Raw genomic sequence first — 20240 nt, 5'->3', positions numbered from 1 at the left:
ACATGCATGTAATCCCTGCTACTTAGAAACATTAGAAACTTAAAGAATGGTTGGAGAAGCAAACTGTACAAATGTACGCTGTGTATGGGTAATATGGGTCAAACTAATGAAGACATTCCAATGTAAATTTGTTCAAAGTAGTATTTGTTTAATAATAAACAGTTCTTGTAAATTGTTTTTGGTTAAACTGTATGTGTGTTCATACCTTCAAACACAAACATGGATACATGTATCCAAATATGTATTAATAACAATGGATCAATGCTGAAAAATGAAAGGAGTTAAGAATGTTTTTCACATGAATTACTTTAGTTAATATTAGTATTTAAATCTTCTAAAACAAATAGAGCATAAGGGTAAACTTATTTGCAAAGAAACATTCTAGTCTAATGTAAATATCAAAAAACTTATATCAACTGAAGACCAATTGTTAGAGAAGATGGACAAAGCTTTAGATAGACAAACCCTTAACGTAGTATTAGATAAGTTTTAATTAATAGCAAATTAACTTTATTTTATTATTTATATGTAATTAACTAGCAAACAAAGTAGAATAGTTTATTCAAATTGCTGTTGTTGTTTGAAACTAAAACGAAAACCTAGAAACTATATAATTTTGCATTCACTAGTCAATTGCAAGTACCTAAAAAAGCGTGGCGCTAAAGAGGTCAAACAGCGGATACAAGTGACGTCTATAGCTGTCATATTATAAATCGGATTATAGTAAACTTTTTTCAATCTTTCAACATTATTTTAACAATTAACACGTCCCATAGGGTACAAATAGCAGCTTGGAGGCGGTAGCTTAAGACGGCTGATAATACGATAGAGCGCAAAAGTTCGATTGTTTAATGAGTTATGTGATAATCCCTGGTTATATCAGTAATAATCCATAATTATGGATCTGCAGCACTCGCCATAGTTCATATAAAAACAGATTTCTAATGGTGATCACAGATTTTAAATATTTTTCCTCTTGGACCACTGTTTAAGTAAATACTATATATCCATCACTCTACTTTCTATATTCAAAATATTTCTTGGTCATTTTTTGGAGGGGACTTTGTATGGGAGCTAGTGTCAAATGAGGCGCCAACATAATTATGAGCTCAAAAGCCCTTTTCGGGGGGTTCTGTTGTATGGCGGCTAGGAGTAATAACAAACCGATTTTGAACATTTTCAATAGACATCGTAGACCTTGGGCCAAGCCAAATATCATCAAATTATCTTGAAAATTGTGACATATACTTTGCGCACAAGATTTAAATGAACAGTCAGCCAGACGGGCGGACTCAGAAAACGATACTATGCCGATTGGTAACTTTAAGGTGAGTATAGCACGATTTTTTTGTGTGTTACAAACATCAACACAAACCCACTAATGTGGTGTAGGGTTTAAATACATACAAATACAAATGTATCATGGTAATATGAGGAATTTTTATGGATTTTACTCATATGCATAAAACTGATTTTATGAATCTTTTATGAAAAAGCGGATAAGTATTTTTTCAAATTAGAATTTAAAATGATTTTACATTTTCAATAGAATTAAATGTTTATTTTTTTCAATACTTTCTGTTAAACTACACATAAAGAAATTGTTATTAATAAATTCAAAAGTGGGGTTTCATTAAAAATAAAGTTTACAAAAAAATCGACTTTTTTGGCACTGGTCCTTTAATACTTGAAAAATTCGTCAAAGGTGAGTATCGAGCGGAAAAAATTTTTTTGGAATGACAATTTTAAGATATGTATCTTAGAAAACTTCTAACCGTTAACAGGCTCAACAGTGTACCAATGCCTGTTTCAACACGACGATAGAGTAGAGAGGATGCCGAACCTTTACCCGTATTACACAAGGAAGTCTCACAGCAAGAGGTGCAGGCATACAGCTTAGTACGCTCACCAATAACTATACAACCGGGTTCGCAGTTAACAGCACATCTTCTATCGAGAGACCACATTTTCGGTGAACTGGTGGAGTTTTCGGTACTGGTGGTATAAGAAAAACGTTTGACCTGCCAAAAGAAATATAAGAAAAATTTTTAACTATAGCATAATATGGCTGATTACATATGTGTACATACCATACAAATAAATTCCTCACCCTCACACTTGTGCCTAAAATTGGTAGTATTGGAAACATCTACACAGGCTTCACCATCTTCCATGGTATCGCACTTAAAACATTTCAAATCATTTATACGTTCCTGGGCAGCTTGGGTACGATGTATAGCAGTGGTTAAAGATTGTCCTGCTACTGTGGATTATATGGTAAAATTTTCAATATTGATTTTCGGAAAATTTCTTTGAGCAAAATTTCAACTTACTTGCAAAATGATTGCAGGTTATTAAAATGCATATTAGTTGGAAGAACATTGCTTTAATGTTTTGTTCAATATTTACATGGATGTGCTTTCTTTTAATTAATTTAAATGAAATTTATTGTATTTTAAATAACTTTTTTCATTCTTTTATTTAATTGGATTATTTTGTGAATGAACTTTATACTGTTGCAAATGTCATGTGAAGAAACAGGAGGCAAGGACCTGCGCATTATTGGAATGGAAAGAAATTATAGCAAAATTTCTCCACAGCATTGCCAAAGAAAAATACACTGGCAAAGCTGGCAATGATTTGTTATGGTATTGCCAGTTGTAAGCAATTTCAAAAAATTAAAATAACGGAAAATGTTTTTATTAGAAATATACAAATTATATTTTTAACAAAATAAAGTTTCAGCACAATCTTAAGTATTGTAAAGCTTGGCGGCTATGTAGAGGATACAATTCCCCCACATTGTGCATTAAATCCACAATATGGGTGGGTCTTAGTAAACGCCAGGGCATAAAGTTTAGGGTGTTTTTATCACAATGAACATCTTGCTCTAATTCCACAGGTAGTGGTAATTCATTAAACAATATACGACCATCTACACTGCGCTGCAGGGTACAGGGTAAACCGATCTGATCAGCCAAAGTTTTAAAGAGTATAGCTCGTTCAAATTGACAACCACTGCGTATACGTCCCAAAGGTATAAAGGAACAATGCAATTCCATGCACAATTCTTTCAAATGGCAATTGACCTTTTGATATGAACACTCCTCAGTAGTATTTAAATCTAAAGTCTCCAAATCATTGCCTAGAGCTTCAGCCACAACTTGGGCTATGATTTTGACCCTTTTAGTTATATTATCGAAATCAATGGTTTTCTTTGATTTCAAGGGATTTACAGCTAAATTTTCTAACTCCAACATATTATTGACCTGGGCCAAATACTTGGGTAAAAATTCATCTCCCGGTGAACGACAATAACACCATTCTTTACTTTCCGAACCACGACTTAATTCATCATTTTGATGACAATTTACGGGAACTTTAACAACTAGATTGTCTGGCGATGTAATTCTTGAAAAATTTACCACAATCACCGGATGTAAAGGCGAAACTTCTTCTTTTAAAATACATTGTAAAATACGAAAATCATCGAATTTCTTTTTCGAAACCATGAAATCTGAGCCCCCCGTAATATCGGTGAAACCCAAAGTATTGCGTATACAAAACTTAAGAGTAGGACTTTTAGAGAGAATGCTCTCTATGGCTGGAGTCCAGGTGGGTACACAATAAGCATGTTTCTGATGGAGTATAAGACTAAAAGAAAGTAATTGTAAATGAAATACAATAATTTGCACAAATCTTGCTTACACCTCTAATACACCCGATTCAATATATGCTGCTAGAAGTATAGGAAATCTTGTGGTTTGCATGATAAAATTCGTAGCAGCTGTTTTAAGCTGATTAGAAAGAGATTGCAAAGCTCTTTTTATAGAGGAACATAAATAGGTTTCAAGCAGTAGCTGATGTATGACTTCTTCATCCACTATGCTGCACAAACAGCGGAACAAGTTTGTCACCAAAATGGCAGACGAAAAAGAATTCTGTAATTTATATATATTACTAAAAGTTTAACCCTTTCCTTAAACTAAAGCGCTTACCATTAACAACAAACCTATATTGGAAATCAAAGAACTATTTGCACAAATCTCTTGGCGATAATCGGCATTAACGGTAATCATTTCAATTATATTCAATAAAGATAAAAGCAAATCTATAGAACGTTCTTCGGGGGCTTGAGCAAAAACATCGGACAAAATGTTGGAAAATTTTAAATCCAAAATCAAGCTAACGGATTTATGAAAGGCGTAAGACAGTAAATTTTCCAATAAATTAGCTGCTTGTTCTCTAGTTTTTATATTGATTTCTTTATCGTTTAGAAGCTCTGGAATTAAACAATTATTATTCCTCTGCTTTCATAAATAATTTCCAAAAATTACTTAATATTTTGTTTAATAAATCCTGATCATAAGCCTCAATAATTCTTTTGGAAGCCAAAGGAGATTTCATCAAACGATTTAAGCCCAACAAAATATGAGCAGCGGCATTATTATCCTCATTAAGCAAACATTCTAATAATTTTTCCGTTAAACCGCTAGAAACCAAGCGTGGTATAAATTTAACACATTTAGCACATTCCGCCAAGACCCACAAGGCTTTACATACGATTTCCAACTCTATAGAACCATCAGTAATACGCAAGTAAAATTTATCAAATAGATTTAATTCAAAGAATAGCGAAATCATCAGTTCTTGCTCCAAAGTTGCTGCCAAAACCTCCACTAAAATATGTAATTCTTCTGGTAGCAAACTTTCACAAAACATAATCGTTAATTGCTCTAATAATAAAGAACACCAGGGTTCTTGATTTAAGACATTATTTGAACCAGTTTCTGTTACTAAAGATTGTAAGACCTTTAAAACGGATTTTCTTATATCGAAATATTCACAATTTAATTCACACAATAAACGTTTAAGGGGGAATGAATTTAAGGTAATAAAATTCCTTTTTTCTTCATTATCAAGCACCAACAATATTTTCTTCATTAATTCCATAGAATGCAAAAGAACATCTGGATTTGTTGAATTGGCCACAGTAGAGAAATATTTTGATACAAATTCATTATCATTGAGTACCATTTCCACTACTTGAGGATCATCTAAACACTTATTCAGTATGACACTTAAATATTCACAACAGAAATCATCAGCTTCTTCTAGGTAAAATATTAAGCACAATTGAACAATTTCACGTATTTTAGAAGTATCTAATTCCAACAAACAATTTATATTTTCCATAATAAAACTGGTCAAATATAAGGATAATCTTTTAACCAAAATATTCTTATTTTGGCGATATAATCCTTTCTGTAGCAAAAAATTCAAAAGATTTTTCTCTTTAAGTAATATTACGTTTTCTTCATTTCTGCGTACATATTCCATGATATGTTTGAGACTATTAATTAAGACCATTTCTTCCTGCGAGTCTAGAAGTAAGAGCACACTATCAATTGTTTCTAAACGTATGGTTAACTCGGGAAATTTTTCATTTTCCTCTATTCGACGATCAACGAATTCATTTTTATTGAGATTTATTAATTTTTTGTCTATTTTCGACATTTTTAGATTTTTTTTATTTCTTGTTTATTTATTAATTTTCTTTGTTTAATGTCAGATATAAGTAATAATAATAAGCAATAAGTATTTGTTTGATTAATAGGAGTTATAACATTTCAAGAAATATTGGTTATAGAACGATCACAGATACAGTAAATGATATTTCCAAAGAATACGTTGTGTGCCAAAATATCCTGCGATATTCTTCGAAAACACTTTCCTAGTTTTTCATCAAAAATGATCAATATACGTCAAAATTAAGTTTGTAGTGAACTCATTTCCATAAAAATTTAGGCGGTTTAGTTTGGTGCGTCAAAGGGTTAACGGATAAATACTTTTTATGTTAATTTCGTTCTTACAAATTTCAGGTTAGATGAAATAAACATTTGTTAAAACATTTAAGGAAACCACCATAATAAGTTTTATAACCACCATAATAATGATCAACAACCTCCATTTAAACTTAATTAATTAATTAATTAATCAAACTAACAACAAAATGTTAAAACGATTATGAAACATATTAATTGCGTTTTAAACGTTTATAATCAAGTTCAATGTTTAGTTCTATTAAAATTTTAATTGAATCAGAGTTGGATATTTTAGCGCTAAAAAATAATTTTGTGTATATAGAACTAGTCTACTGACTAGTCTATGGACTAGTGCATGAACTAGTCTAGTTTATGAACTAGTCTAGTCCATTAACTAGTCCATGAATTAGTCTATGGACTAGTCCATGAAGCCTACTGACAAGTCCATCGACTAGTCAATGACTATGACTAGTCTATGAGTAGTCTATGGATTAGTCTATAACTAGTCCATGGACTAGTCTATGACTAGTCTATCGAGTAGGCTATGACTATGGACTAGTCTATGACTAGTATATGGACTAGTCTACTGGCTTGTCTATGGACTAGTTTATGAACTAGTCTATGGACTAGTCCATGAACCAGTCTACTGAATAGTCTATGGAATAGTCCATGAACCAGTCTACTGACTATTCTATAGACTAGTCTATGTACTTGTCCATGAACTAGTATATGGACTAGTCAATGTAGTAGTCTATGGACTAGTCTACTGATTAGTCTATGTATTAGTCTACTGACTTGTCTATGGACTGGTCCATGAACTAGTATATGGACTAGTACATGAATTAGTCTATTGACTAGTTCATGAACTAGTCTATGAACCAGTCTAATGACTAGTCTATGGACTAGTCCATGAACTCGTCCATGAACCGGTCTATGGACTACTACATGATCTAGTCTATGGATTAGTCTACAGACAAGACTACAGAATAGTATATACGTTAGTCTATTAACAAGTCTATGAATTAGTCCATGAACCAGTCTAAACTAGTAAATGGACTAATTTTTTTTAGTATTTTAGTCAATGGGCTAACTATTCTATGAACTAGTTCACTGACTAGTCTACGGATTAGTCTACTGACTAGTATCGGGCTAGTTTGTTGACTAGTCTTACCCGTTTTATATTTTAAAAAGTGCCTCATCCAACGCTTCACTTTAGAAAAAGGTATCGTAAATTAGGCAGATTAATTATTGGGCACCCAAAATTAATACACAATACAAAAGTTTTCAGAATCAAAATAAATATTAGTTCTAGAACATATTGCTAAAATTCCAGATTTCGATTTTCTGATAAAATCTGCCCGTTTCTGCAATTCAAAACAATCGCTTGTTTAGGCAATAAAAAGGGTAACAAAATAGAATAATAGAAGTGCAAGCAGCATGAATATTTGAAACGATTAACTCGATCAAATTTGTTTAATCTAAAATTTCTGCACATTTAGATTAACATTTAAGGGTTTGGAGAGAGCAGTTAAAAATATATTAACTTTTTTTGGTCCATTATTCTATTATTATTTTATTATGATCTTTCCAATTGTTCCAAAAGGCGTTTTAAAAAAGCCCTCATAAATAAAAATTAAGACACTTTTAGTAATATAATATTTCTTTTTTCAACCCATTTAAAAAATTTAGCGTTAATTACCAAATAAACACACAAATTTGTTAATTAAATTATGAACTTTTTTTTTTGTTGTCATTCATATTTAATCTCGTTAAACATTGTTAATTTAGAAAAGGTACAACAACATGGTAATTGTTAATTAAAACCGGAAACTATTGTTTAATAATAAATTGCGTGTCGTTAACAAGTAAACAATGTAAACTGCCGTATAAATACTTTATAATGCAATAAAATGTAAATGTAAACAAGCTTTAAGTCACAGTGGAAATTTTACTCTAAACAAATGATGAACAACATAATAAGAAAGGCATTGTTGTCGCTAATTGCACTCCTGGGACTATTTAGAATTTGTCAGTGTATGGTAAGTGTGAGTGAGTTTTCTTTATCCTGCAAAGAGGTCTTAAAAAATAAAAATATTTTTTATTTAGGCAGGCCAAGACTATGTGGTAACCAATGACCAATTAATACCCCTAGAGGTGGAGGGCATGATTATTGATTTTAGTCATTTGGAAACCATAGGGCGTCAACATTTAGTCAATGGTTCTTTGATAATACTGGATGACTTGGATGATGATAACTTTGGATTTACCGTTGAAATGTATACCAGTCCCAATGGTGATGGTGATTATAAAAAAATGGCCATGGATGTACCAAGGACCCAAGTTTGTGAGGGTTTTAAAAAATTCTACAAGGAATTCGTTCAGCCCTCTTTTACGTATGGCGAAAACAGTAATATTCCCTATATTGATGACGATGGTTTGTGTCCTATACCGGCCGGGGAATATTATATTAAGGAAATTGAATTCAATACAGATGCTTGGCCCAATCAAATGCCTCGAGGCACTTTAAAAGTGGTAGTAACATTTTTTAAGGGAGACGATGTGGTAGGTGGTCTAACGGCTTTGTTAAAAATTGAAGATGATACTAGATAAACTGACAGTAATAAATGTGGGGCAATTTTTTGGAATTGAAAACAAACTGAAATTAAAGAAATGTGTGTAAAAAAAATAAATAAATTATCACGATAGGGGCCAGGAATTGGAATAAATATAATTATTCTGGACAATATCAGGTTTTATTTATAAATATCTAAATTTGGGGTAAATATGTTTTCTCGTTATGAACTAAATATCACAAATTTGAACTTTACAGGGACACTACTAACAACTCATTTAATGTGTATATGTTTGAATCGTTCTTTATCGTTCGCGAGCAAACATTACTCTTTTTTCTTCCAAGTAAGTAAGTAGTTAGTTATTAAAAATTATATAATATTTACCATAATCATGAAATAACAAACATTGAAACAAATTTCTCAATTGTCACTTTACTCGCGAATATTCCAAGAATTTGAAACTTTAAAGAATTATACTTTTAGGCAGGTTTATTGCTTGTAAAATGCTGTGATGTATGCAACAAATTATTTTTATGCAAAGAATTAATATTTATTTGATCAACATCAATCAGCTGGGGATAACTCGTAATTTATTGATGTCTCAAAATTCATAAATTTATTTGTTAATAATTAATTTCTTTTTAGGTTTTTTTAGGGATTTCTTTTAATTATAATAGCACTTGCTGAATATTTTAAATTTTGTTAAATTTCGTTTAGGTATATAATATCTTTTATAAATAATTTTTAGCAATTTTAAATCTAAATGTTATTTTTTTAAGATTTTGAAGCATTTCGTTTTTTGGCACGTTAAACTTTTGTTTCTTTAGAATTTCAACAAATACAAGATTTGTTAATGGTCAGGGTTTGTGATAACATTATCCGGCTGCTGTTGCTTCAACTCTAATATACCATCTTCCGAATTTTCCATAAAACATTGTTGGCAGCCATCGGCCTTGGTACAATTTAGATCGTTGCATACACAATATGTCACATTACAATTTGTTGGGATTTTAGCATCTATTCGTAATTTTGGCATCATGTCATTTTGTTTATTATCCAATATATGGCAACAATTCTCATGGCAACTGTTGAGGGCCTCTTGTTGCGACTTCAATTCCATTGCTCGTTCAATATCACTAGTAGTTTCAGCATTACCGCCATCAACAGCCTCATCATCGTCTTCTTCGTAAGCACTCAAATGAAATGAATATTCCGAATTACTATCATCTGAATTTTCACAATCAAAATAGCCAATCTGTAAAGGGAATATCAAAATTATTTCTTTATATTATTCCTGTTTTATCTATAACTTACCTGGCAATCCATACAACGACAATTGTCACATAAACTGCAAGAATATTCTAATAATTCGGATAAATCTTGATGATTTTGATTATCGTTCTCATAAGATTTAGACCAATATTTTGATTTATGTTTAAGGCTAAAAGTTTACAAAGTTAATAATCATTTTAAAGCCAAACCCTAAATACAACTCTACCTCTTTCCTGCTGGCTTCTTCTGTTCACCCTCCTCATTTTCAATTCCTCGTTGATTATTCTTCTCGTTGGCTTCGCCTTCTAAATATTTCCAAAATTTTGATTTTTTCTTTAATAATTCCGATTTTGATTTAAACGTTTTCGATTCAATTCCACTATAATTTCCATGATTTAATTTTAAACTATTACTGCTGCAATTAAAGAGCTTCTGTATGGCATGGGCAGCAGGGGAACACATGGTGGAAGAGGCGGACGACCAAACCGACGATGTTGCCGTAGTAGAGGATGTTGCAGATGATGAGGAGGACGTAAACGAAGTTGGTGATGATACAACATTATTATCATTTAAATCCGAATAATAAAGTTTCGGATTATTTGGCAAAATCTATAGAAATAATCAAATGATAAATGAAGGCAATAAATTCTTGCTCGCACATACGTGGATACATTTTTTTTTTTTAATAATCATACACAAAAAGGGGTTTGTACACCATTTCCATTGTAATTGTGTTCATTTTGATTTGCAATCAAATGTTATAAAATATTTTTATATAAAGATTTCAAAATATCTAATAAAAAATTGGATTGCAAGTAGTCCTAGAAGTCGGCCAAAAAATTATTTTCAACCTTATAATATAAATCGGATCGGTCTTTTAAAACAAGCCACTATCCGAAATAGGCACGTCAAACTACAACTTCATGTTGTTTTTCAGCATTATTATTATTACCTACTTTTCGTCTAGTGTAGTCTGTAGTCTAGTCTATAGTCTAGTCTATAGTCTAGTCTATAGTCTAGTCTATAGTCTAGTCTATAGTCTAGTCTATAGTCTAGTCTATAGTCTAGTCTATAGTCTAGTCTATAGTCTAGTCTATAGTCTAGTCTATAGTCTAGTCTATAGTCTAGTCTATAGTCTAGTCTATAGTCTAGTCTATAGTCTAGTCTATAGTCTAGTCTATAGTCTAGTCTAGTCTATAGTCTAGTCTATAGTCTAGTCTATAATCTAGTCTATAGTCTAGTCTATAGTCTAGTCTATAGTCTAGTCTATAGTCTAGTCTATAGTCTAGTCTATAGTCTAGTCTATAGTCTAGTCTAGTCTAGTCTATAGTCTAGTCTATAGTCTAGTCTATAGTCTAGTCTATAGTCTAGTCTATAGTCTAGTCTATAGTCTAGTCTATAGTCTAGTCTATAGTCTAGTCTATAGTCTAGTCTATAGTCTAGTCATAGTCTAGTCTATAGTCTAGGTCTATAGTCTAGTCTATAGTCTAGTCTATAGTCTAGTCTATCGTCTAGTCTATAGTCTAGTCTATAGTCTAGTCTATAGTCTAGTCTATAGTCTAGTCTATAGTCTAGTCTATAGTAGTCATAGTAGTCTATAGTCTAGCTATAGTTAGTCTATAGACTAGGACTAGACTAGACTAGACTATAGACTAGACTATAGTCTATAGTCTAGTCTATAGTCTTAGGTCGCCCTAATAGTGGATGATAACATCTCGTAGATAGACCCATCTTTGGAAATTTGAACAATACCTAATAATTTTAAGTAACTTCTTGCGGCATCATCTCTAAAGTTTGGAAATCCGAAAATTTTCAGTTTTATGAGAATCTTTCGAAAATATTTCTAAAACTTAAATGTCGTCTTCTGAAATTCAATATTTTTATTTAATTTCTTTTGCAACATGACCAGGAATTTTAAAAATCCAAACGTTTTAAATTTAATTTTTCCGTTTATATCTTTTTAGAAAAATATTCTAGAGTCTCCATTAAAACTAAAAATTATCTGAAGTCAAACTTTATATAAAAATTTTAAAAATCACTCGGGAATGACAAATAGTTGTCGTAGCAAAGCATTAGCCAGAACTTTAAAATTGAGTAGAACTTCCTGTACAATGGAAATGGTGTAACAACTATGTAGTTGTATTGCGAAAATTTAAGAATTGCTTGACAAAGACGACAGAAGAGTGAGTTCAGTTGACTTACATTATTGGTTGTTGCTGTATTCAAAATGAATATTGAATTTTGATTGTTATTATTATGATTGTTGTTGTTGTTGAAGCTGTAGTTGTTGCTGTTACTGGTGCTGATGTTAAAATGCTGATTCTGCTGTTGATACTGATGCTTGTATTTAAATAACGTTGAATCCATTGTTGGTTGTTGTTTGATGATTTGTTTCTTTTTCTTAACAAAAGGAGACGAACAGAATGAACGAATAATAAAAGAAGAAGGTTACTTTACATACAGAACGTGTTTCGTGGTGTAACAACCAACAAAAGACGAGAGGTATAAATTTCACTTTTTATTTCATTTTATTTCTTTTTGATTCCATTTTATTATTATTGTATTTTAGTTTGATTTGGTTTCAATGGGTTGATACGGTTTGGTTTGATTGGAGTAGAGGGTTTTTTTTTTAAATTTTAGGCTTAAACAACTAATTTATTGTTTTGTATTGTATGTTTTTATTGTGCTGCTTTTGTAGCGTTGAAAGGGTTTATTGTAGAGCTTCCTTGAACCGATTCACTGAAGCATGGAAGAAAAGTCTTTTGTATTTTTTCTTTTCTGATGATACTTTGGAGGAGCACAAGTAAAGAAACACACAACACAGATAGTATTGAAGTCTAGCGAAACGAAAATATGCTCTAGGGATTGTAAGATTTATTTAGTTATAGTCTATGATGATTTGTTTTATTTAACATTTTCACTTTTATTTTCGATAATTCTTTTAGTATTTTTTTTTTCTGCTTTTTTGCACTTCTTTTTTATTTAGGTTTTTAGGTGAAGAGATGAAAACATTTTTGGGTTTCGGTTATACGTTTTTCGTTTATTTTTGCAGTCATAGACAAAAAAAACAGCAGCAACATGAAAATGAAAGTAAAAACGACACAGTAAAGGGTCTTTGTGATAATTCGCTTACAAGGCCATATTTAGATGTTGAAACATTTTAGTGGTTGGCTGTTAAATACAAAAATGATGACGTCTAAAACACCATTAACACAAACACTCACAGTTAAGCGCTCACACACATAGGTCGTTTGGGTTTAAGGATTATGGCTCCTGTTACACGTAAGTAAGTTTCTTGCAAACTTTATCAGCACATTGTTAAAGTAACTAAGTTTTTTTAGTTATTAATTTATTTTATTTTTATTATTTATTATTTTACTTTTCAAATTTTTATTATAAATTATTAAAAGTTTTATTGCTTTTTTAAGAAATATTGTTGTTGTTTTTTTTTAAATCTGAAGCATATGTTTGTGATTTGTTGTCATAAAATATAAATAACAAACACCAAGAAAAGCATCCAAATCCTGTCGTTTTGTTTTAATGTTTCAAATGTCAGTTTCTTACAGTTTCTTCTATTTTATTAAACCATAAATCACTTGACGTCTAAATCCCCTCTTTACTTACAGGGATTTGTAGCTTTTAGCAATAAAAATAAAAAAAATTAAGAAACAGACACACTCATACACTTGCTCCTACACACACACTCACTAATACACATTTGGGTAAAGGGAAACGGAACCAAAAACCCAAAAACTCACGATTTAAAGTGAAAAATTTATTTCGAAATTTGAGTATGAATTTTGTTTTGAAGGAATTTGGCATAATATTTTTATCCGTGTGTTTGGTAGTGAAACGTTTTGTTGCTCTTGCCTCAGGAGGATGACTGAATTGAATATTGTGCGTGACAAATACTTTTCAATGTTTATGTTGTTGTTGGTGCTTCTGTTTTTTTCAGTTCAGTTTATTTCGGAATTTGTGATTTTGTAAATTGAGAATAAATGTATGAACGAATATGAGTATAAGTATGAGTTTGTATTTATATTGTAGTAGTAGTTGCTGTTGTTGTTGTTGTACCTACAACAAATACAGTAAATATTGGCCAAAAGCACTACAACAGCAACAATTACAAAAAAGTATGCTAAAAGCTGATGTTGACTTGGTTTTCTTTGATGCTCATTTCATGTTAGTATGTGTGTCTCTCTCTCTTTTTGTATTTGTATGTTTATGTTATTGTGAGTGTAAGTGCTGTGTATCTTCGTTTTAGGCGAAGTATGTATAGAATTTCAAGAGTTTCAATTTCCTTTTTGGCTTAAAATACGAATACAACTCAAATAAATTCATGGCACTAGGCCAGTGGCACACCAACAACAATAACAGAACACATGCATACACACATATAGCAATACATTCTCAAACAGTATCCGCCAGCATCAGTAACAACAACTAAGTACTTGATTAACAGTCATACACCATAGCAAAAGAAAGGATATTTTCCTATATCTCTATAGGTCTTAATTAACAATGCATTGTGGTTTTAATAAATGATTTGTATGGGGATAAAAACTCTCGACTTCAAGAAGTCAAAATTGGGAATTAACTCTCCAAATAAAGAGGCGCAAATATCACACGACTTGGGCAAACAAATCGGCTCAAAGAAAAAAATATAAAGAGGTCAAACGCATGTACGAGGCCAAAGTTCATAGCGTCAAGATAATGCTAGAAACTCCCCGTTTTCCTTTAATGGATCTAAAATGGTTTCGAACTTAAGTTCGAATCTTCGTATTTAAGTTTGAATTTGTGGCCTGCGGTAGCTTAGTGGTTAGTGTTCTAGTCTGGTAGACCGGAGGTGGTGGGTTCAATTCCCACCTGAGGTACTGGCTAAGGAGCGCACAACAGGCCCAATAGGGGCCTAGGTGTATTTCTTTGGATTTGATGTATATACATCCTCTTTCATAATATGACTCGGAGATTACTTTCGGAGCATAAAAACTCAGATAATGTCGAGTTTATAAGGGCAACCACTATTTTCAAGAATTTTAAACACAATTCGGAGAAATGATTTCCAACGCTTTGAACCTCTACTGTTGTTTATCCTTTTCAAAAACAGAATAAATTCTATCATTGATAAAAATGCGCATATTCAAACTCTCTTCATGCTAACTTTATGATTGTTGTAGTTGCTGCCGCCGCTGTTGTTGTTGCTATTGTTGTCTATATTTTCGTTTATTTTCATATTATTTTTCTAGAGCATCATCACTTCGGTTGCCTTCATCATCAACATCATTCTCGTCGTTGTCGTCGTCGTCGTCGACATCATCATCATCATCAACAACATCTCATTCATCATCAATACCAACAACGAAACAAAAAAAATATGTTTTTTATGTTGTTGTTAGGATTTTCGTTTATATTGTTGTTATTTTAGTAAAATTGAGTTTATTTAGAACACACATATGCACACAAACACAAATAAAATTTAATGGAAATTTGCTCTCATTGTTGTGGAGCGTTAAACACGTGAAATTTGAACTTCTTTTGCAGGATGCTGGTGCTACTAATACTACTATGTACTACTGCTATTATGTGTGGTTGGCTCTGTTACCTATTACCACTTTATCTGTTTAGATTGTTTTTATGCTCTTCGTCCCTGTTTTTTTGTTGTTTGCTACTGCTCCAGCTACTGTTTAAGTTCAAGTTCTTTTTCATTTAATTTTGCTATATTTTTTCTCTTTACGTGTAATTTCCCTATCAAACGATTTCAATTCGTTTCCATTCAATGAAAAACCATCAAACACATAAATAAAGAAAAGCTGTATGAGAAAATAAAGAAAATATTTGTTTGATTGTTTGTTGAGGCGATTTGTAAGCGAATTGTATGTTTGTACGTGTTTAATATTCTAAATTGAATTTCTAGCACCTTGTGGCGACGTCTACACATCTTCCCATGACTTAATATCATACAGCAGGATTTCAAAATTGTTTTTTTTTTCTTTTTGCAAAAGAATAAATATTTTTGTTGATGTTGCTGTAATAACAACTTTTAACCATTAATTATTCACGTTTTTTTGAAGACGTGTTTCATTTATACGAGTTTGTTTGTGGATATTTTTCTGAAAGGAATTTCTTCTAATTCCTTTCACTTATTCTCTCAACCATAAGAAGAATTGAAAAAAAAAACAAAGAATAAAAAAATAAACAATATTGTTTAATTGTCTTCTATTTTATGTTGTTTAATCTAGTTGAAGTACACACTCGTATAAGTATGAATATTTGCCAAAGTATTTATAATAAATTTTCTTGTGTGTGTGGGTAAGTGAGTTCTCCTCATACTCCCAATGTCACCCACTAAGAATGTACCGCCACCGCATAGGCACTACTTTAGACGCTGTAGTTGCCGTTTTTTTTGTCTTTGGCGTCATTTAATATTAAAACATGTTGTTTAAGTTAAGAACTTTTTGACATCTACATTGTGTAGGTATATGTGGGTGTATATGAGTGTGTATTTGTTAGGTCGGCCCCTATTTATAAAGAGCCAAATTATGCAGAATTTAGGATATAAAATTTCATCTATTTACGGGTATTTATAAACGTTAAAGATGGATTATAAAAAAGAGTTTGGGTCCCTTTATGGCCCATTTTCAATACCAAAACTTTGAATAGGTACAAATCGCTACCGTTTTAGGGACAATATTAACTAAGTGGATGAAAATTGTTATTGAAAAATTAGCGCAGATATAGAACGAACGAAAATCGAATAGTTAAATGGGGTTTAGAAAACCTTCAGCTCAGTTAGTTACATTAAACTTACTCAAGATCCCAAGATCTCGGTATGGATTAATGTATAAGAAAATCTTTGCACCACAGAACCGAACCAGAACTACAAAGTAAGGAGAGAAACTTAAATGTCCTTTTTTTAAAAAGAAATTATTCTTTAGTTCAAAAAGGGAAATTTTTTTCTTTTTTGAGGCCACTCTAATATATATGGGTATTTATAGTTAAGGACTGAGATCAGACATGCTTAAGACATGTAATTAATTTCATAATGAAACACTTTTTTTGGAAGAAGGAATGAGAAAATAGAAAAAATCCCACATGTTTAAGAAGAAAATGTGTGTGTGTGTTTTTTGCAATGACAAAAGCAAATTAAATTTTATTACAACCATAAATGAATACTTTGGATTCCAAAGACACAAAAAATGCTCGAAGTGAAAATCAGGTCAATATTACTTTAGTAATCTTTAAATTTCAAGGACTCTAATAAATTCAAAAAGTTTGGAATCGATCGAAATCTTCTTTGAAATGCTATTGAAATTTTGATCGATACTTAAACGAATACTTTGGATTCCAAAGACATTATAACGCCACTAATCTTTGTATTTCAAGGACTCTAATAAATCCAAAAAGTCTAAGAACAAGTTGCAACTGATTGAAATCTTCCGAACGACGGAGCATGATTTGCAGTAAAACCTTTAAACGAATACATACTTTGGGTTCCAAAGTATTGAGATTTCGATCGATATAGAACGCCGGAGTATGATCCGCAGTATAACCCTTAAACGCTATCAGATGTGAAAGAACTCTCTTTCCCTAGTTTACCTCCTGGAATTCCTTAAAAATTAATAAGAATATGTATACAAATTTATGTGATTATACACATACACATAGAGCAAGATAACAGTTAGTATGGGTGGCTGGGTGTTTGTGTATATGTGAGTACATTTACAGTTATATACACACACTTATATGAATATACTACATGTAAAGATACATATACACTAACTTAAATGATGTTAAAATGGCAATTTCGTGTTATGACTTTGTAAAACATTATTTCAACTAACAAATACTCACATAAACACACACATTTTCACGCACTCTCTTACATACATATGTATGTATGTATGACATATCTACATAAAATTTCATACATACATACACATATATGGATTTATGCATATGAGTGTAAATGTGGAAAAAATGGCATACAACCACAAACATTTTGTGTGAATTATGATTTTTTAAGACATTTTAAAAGATCAAAGGTCTGTGGGGTACAATATTTAAAACATAAACATTTAACGTACATACATATACATATGAAAATAAAGAAAAACGAACAAGACAAGCCATTAGATATTTCACATAATAGAAACAAAACAGCCTCAACAAGTTCTCACCCGGGATTGTTGCTGTTGTTTTTGTTGCTCTTTGTTGACTTTATTCTTTATTCATCGTCATTATATCGTCATCTTAATACCCGCCTAAAGAGGTGTCTTTTTTTCTGTCTCTTTGGTGAAAATTTTAATCTTGTCATTTCCTCCTTTATGTCAGCCAAAGAATTAAATAGCGACGATGACATCTTCTTCAATTAAACTCAGAGATAAGTCTGGTTTTTTGGTGACATGTTTCATAAGCAAGCAATGTGGCCTGCCACCAGCAAGTGCCACTACCACAACCACAGCGTATATACATACCTACATGATGTGCAACATTTTATTGTGCAAAAAAGTGTTAAATGTATTTTGGTTCTTTTTCCATTTCACTTGTTTGTATTCCTTTAAGGTCATACACGTATTTTATGTTTGCATATGAAGGGTTTTAAGATTTTGTCTCTGCTTATGTGTGTTTAAAATCTTGTAAGGACAACATTATATGGCCTGCAGTCTAATAGCTCCTACAATCATTTTATTACTAGGCTTTAGGTGAAATTATGTACGAAATAGGGGGAAACAATTTGAAGAAATTAAATAATAACAAAATCTGCAGAAATAATAAACCATAAAAATGTGCCTAAAAGTATATGACAGATTTGAAAGTATATGTATGTCTCATTCAAGTTCCAGGGAAATTCTTGGAATATTCACGAATAAAATAAAAACTGAATTTTGTTTAATAAGTGGTTAGTTAGATAGTTATTTAGATAGTTAGATAGTTAGTTAGTTAGCTAGTTAGTTAGTTAGTTAGTTAGTTAGTTAGTTAGTTAGTTAGTTAGTTAGGTAGGTAGGTAGTAGTTAGTTAGTAGTTAGTTAGTTAGTTAGTTAGTTAGTTAGTTAGTTAGTTAGTTAGTTAGTTAGTAGTAGTTAGTTAGTTAGTTAGTAGTTAGTTAGTTAGTTAGTTAGTTAGTTAGTTAGTTAGTTAGTTAGTTAGTTAGTTAGTTAGTTAGTTAGTTAGTTAGTTAGTTAGTTAGTTAGTTAGTTAGTTAGTTAGTTAGTTAGTTAGTTAGTTAGTTAGTTAGTTAGTTAGTTAGTTAGTTAGTTAGTTAGTTAGTTAGTTAGTTAGTTAGTTAGTTAGTTAGTTAGTTAGTTAGTTAGTTAGTTAGTTAGTTAGTTAGTTAGTTAGTTAGTTAGTTAGTTAGTTAGTTAGTTAGTTAGTTAGTAGTTAGTTAGTTAGTTAGTTAGTTAGTTAGTTAGTTAGTTAGTTAGTTAGTTAGTTAGTTAGTTAGTTAGTAGTTAGTTAGTTAGTTAGTTAGTTAGTTAGTTAGTTAGTTAGTTAGTTAGTTAGTAGTTAGTTAGTTAGTTAGTTAGTTAGTTAGTTAGTTAGTTAGTTAGTTAGTTAGTTAGTTAGTTAGTTAGGTTAGTTAGTTAGTTAGTTAGTTAGTTAGTTAGTTAGTTAGTTAGTTAGTTAGTTAGTTAGTTAGTTAGTTAGTTAGTTAGTTAGTTAGTTAGTTAGTTAGTTAGTTAGTTAGTTAGTTAGTTAGTTATTAGTTAGTTAGTTAGTTAGTTAGTTAGTTAGTTAGTTAGTTAGTTAGTTAGTTAGTTAGTTAGTTAGTAGTTAGTTAGTTAGTTAGTTAGTTAGTTAGTTAGTTAGTTAGTTAGTAGTTAGTTAGTTAGTTAGTTAGTTAGTTAGTTAGTTAGTTAGTTAGTTAGTTAGTTAGTAGTTAGTTAGTTAGTTAGTTAGTTAGTTAGTTAGTTAGTTAGTTAGTTAGTTAGTTAGTTAGTTAGTTAGTTAGTTAGTTAGTTAGTTAGTTAGTTAGTTAGTTAGTTAGTTAGTTAGTTAGTTAGTTAGTTAGTTAGTTAGTTAGTTAGTTAGTTAGTTAGTTAGTTAGTTAGTTAGTTAGTTAGTTAGTTAGTTAGTTAGTTAGTTAGTTAGTTAGTTAGTTAGTTAGTTAGTTAGTTAGTTAGTTAGTTAGTTAGTTAGTTAGTTAGTTAGTTAGTTAGCACTTAGTATTTTGTCTATATATTAAACAACCCTCGTAATTTCTACAAAAATGTCCATTTATTAGTGGCAATTCCACAGTTTCCATTGCATTCATTATATCTACAAAGCGGTAATTAAATAAAATTCCAATTAGAAAAAAAAGATTAGATAAGAAAAAAATCAACCAAAACAATTCACCCCTTCGCAATAGTGGGCGTGAGGGCTGTCCGATAACTTTTGAACCAAACAAAAGAACTCTGTTTTTATATATGATTGCACATTAAAAGTTTTCAATAGCTTACAAGACTGGCTGGAATATAAAAATCCAATTTTTCTTTATCAGAAACAAATTCAATAAAATGATAAGATAAAGAAAAGTAAAACGCTTGCACTGTACAAGGGCTAAAACTATATTCATAAGGTGTTTAGTAGC

At 31.1% G+C, this 20240-nt stretch overlaps 4 protein-coding genes across 5 annotated transcripts; 1 reads left to right on the top strand and 3 right to left on the bottom strand.

Annotated features, from left to right (window-relative positions):
- Positions 1-1574: 1574 nt before the first annotated feature.
- Positions 1575-2522, bottom strand: LOC119600484. Its single transcript, XM_037950739.1, has 3 exons — positions 2334-2522; positions 2091-2263; positions 1575-2021 (listed from the first exon to the last, which is right to left on the bottom strand). Exons 1-3 carry the CDS (start codon positions 2380-2382, stop codon positions 1746-1748), a joined length of 498 nt encoding a protein of 165 aa, XP_037806667.1. The 5' UTR covers positions 2383-2522; the 3' UTR covers positions 1575-1745.
- Positions 2523-2741: 219 nt separating this feature from the next.
- LOC119600447 lies at positions 2742-5517 on the bottom strand. The gene is made up of 4 exons (XM_037950654.1): positions 4338-5517; positions 3999-4282; positions 3709-3941; positions 2742-3654 (listed from the first exon to the last, which is right to left on the bottom strand). Exons 1-4 carry the CDS (start codon positions 5515-5517, stop codon positions 2742-2744), a joined length of 2610 nt encoding a protein of 869 aa, XP_037806582.1.
- A 2236-nt stretch (positions 5518-7753) lies between these two features.
- LOC119600482 lies at positions 7754-8654 on the top strand. Of its 2 annotated transcripts, none has more exons than XM_037950737.1 (2): positions 7754-7864; positions 7932-8645. In XM_037950737.1, the coding sequence occupies exons 1-2, from the start codon at positions 7787-7789 to the stop codon at positions 8433-8435; spliced, it is 582 nt and encodes a 193-aa protein (XP_037806665.1). In that variant the 5' UTR covers positions 7754-7786; the 3' UTR covers positions 8436-8645. The 2 variants fall into 2 exon arrangements, with proteins under 2 accessions (XP_037806665.1, XP_037806664.1); XM_037950736.1 differs by having other exon boundaries at positions 7758-7870; positions 7932-8654.
- Positions 8655-8886: 232 nt separating this feature from the next.
- LOC119600480 (myb-like protein A) lies at positions 8887-13538 on the bottom strand. The gene is made up of 4 exons (XM_037950735.1): positions 11873-13538; positions 9897-10279; positions 9713-9839; positions 8887-9653 (listed from the first exon to the last, which is right to left on the bottom strand). The coding sequence occupies exons 1-4, from the start codon at positions 12035-12037 to the stop codon at positions 9249-9251; spliced, it is 1080 nt and encodes a 359-aa protein (XP_037806663.1). The 5' UTR covers positions 12038-13538; the 3' UTR covers positions 8887-9248.
- Positions 13539-20240: the final 6702 nt, after the last annotated feature.

The sequence above is a fragment of the Lucilia sericata genome, unplaced genomic scaffold, assembly GCF_015586225.1.
Source record: "Lucilia sericata isolate MDLA Ls3-8-SP2 unplaced genomic scaffold, ASM1558622v1 Contig000115F_arrow, whole genome shotgun sequence".
Taxonomy (NCBI): domain Eukaryota; kingdom Metazoa; phylum Arthropoda; class Insecta; order Diptera; family Calliphoridae; genus Lucilia; species Lucilia sericata.
Note: the sequence above shows the minus strand (reverse complement) of the source record. Positions and strands in the feature narration are given on the sequence as shown.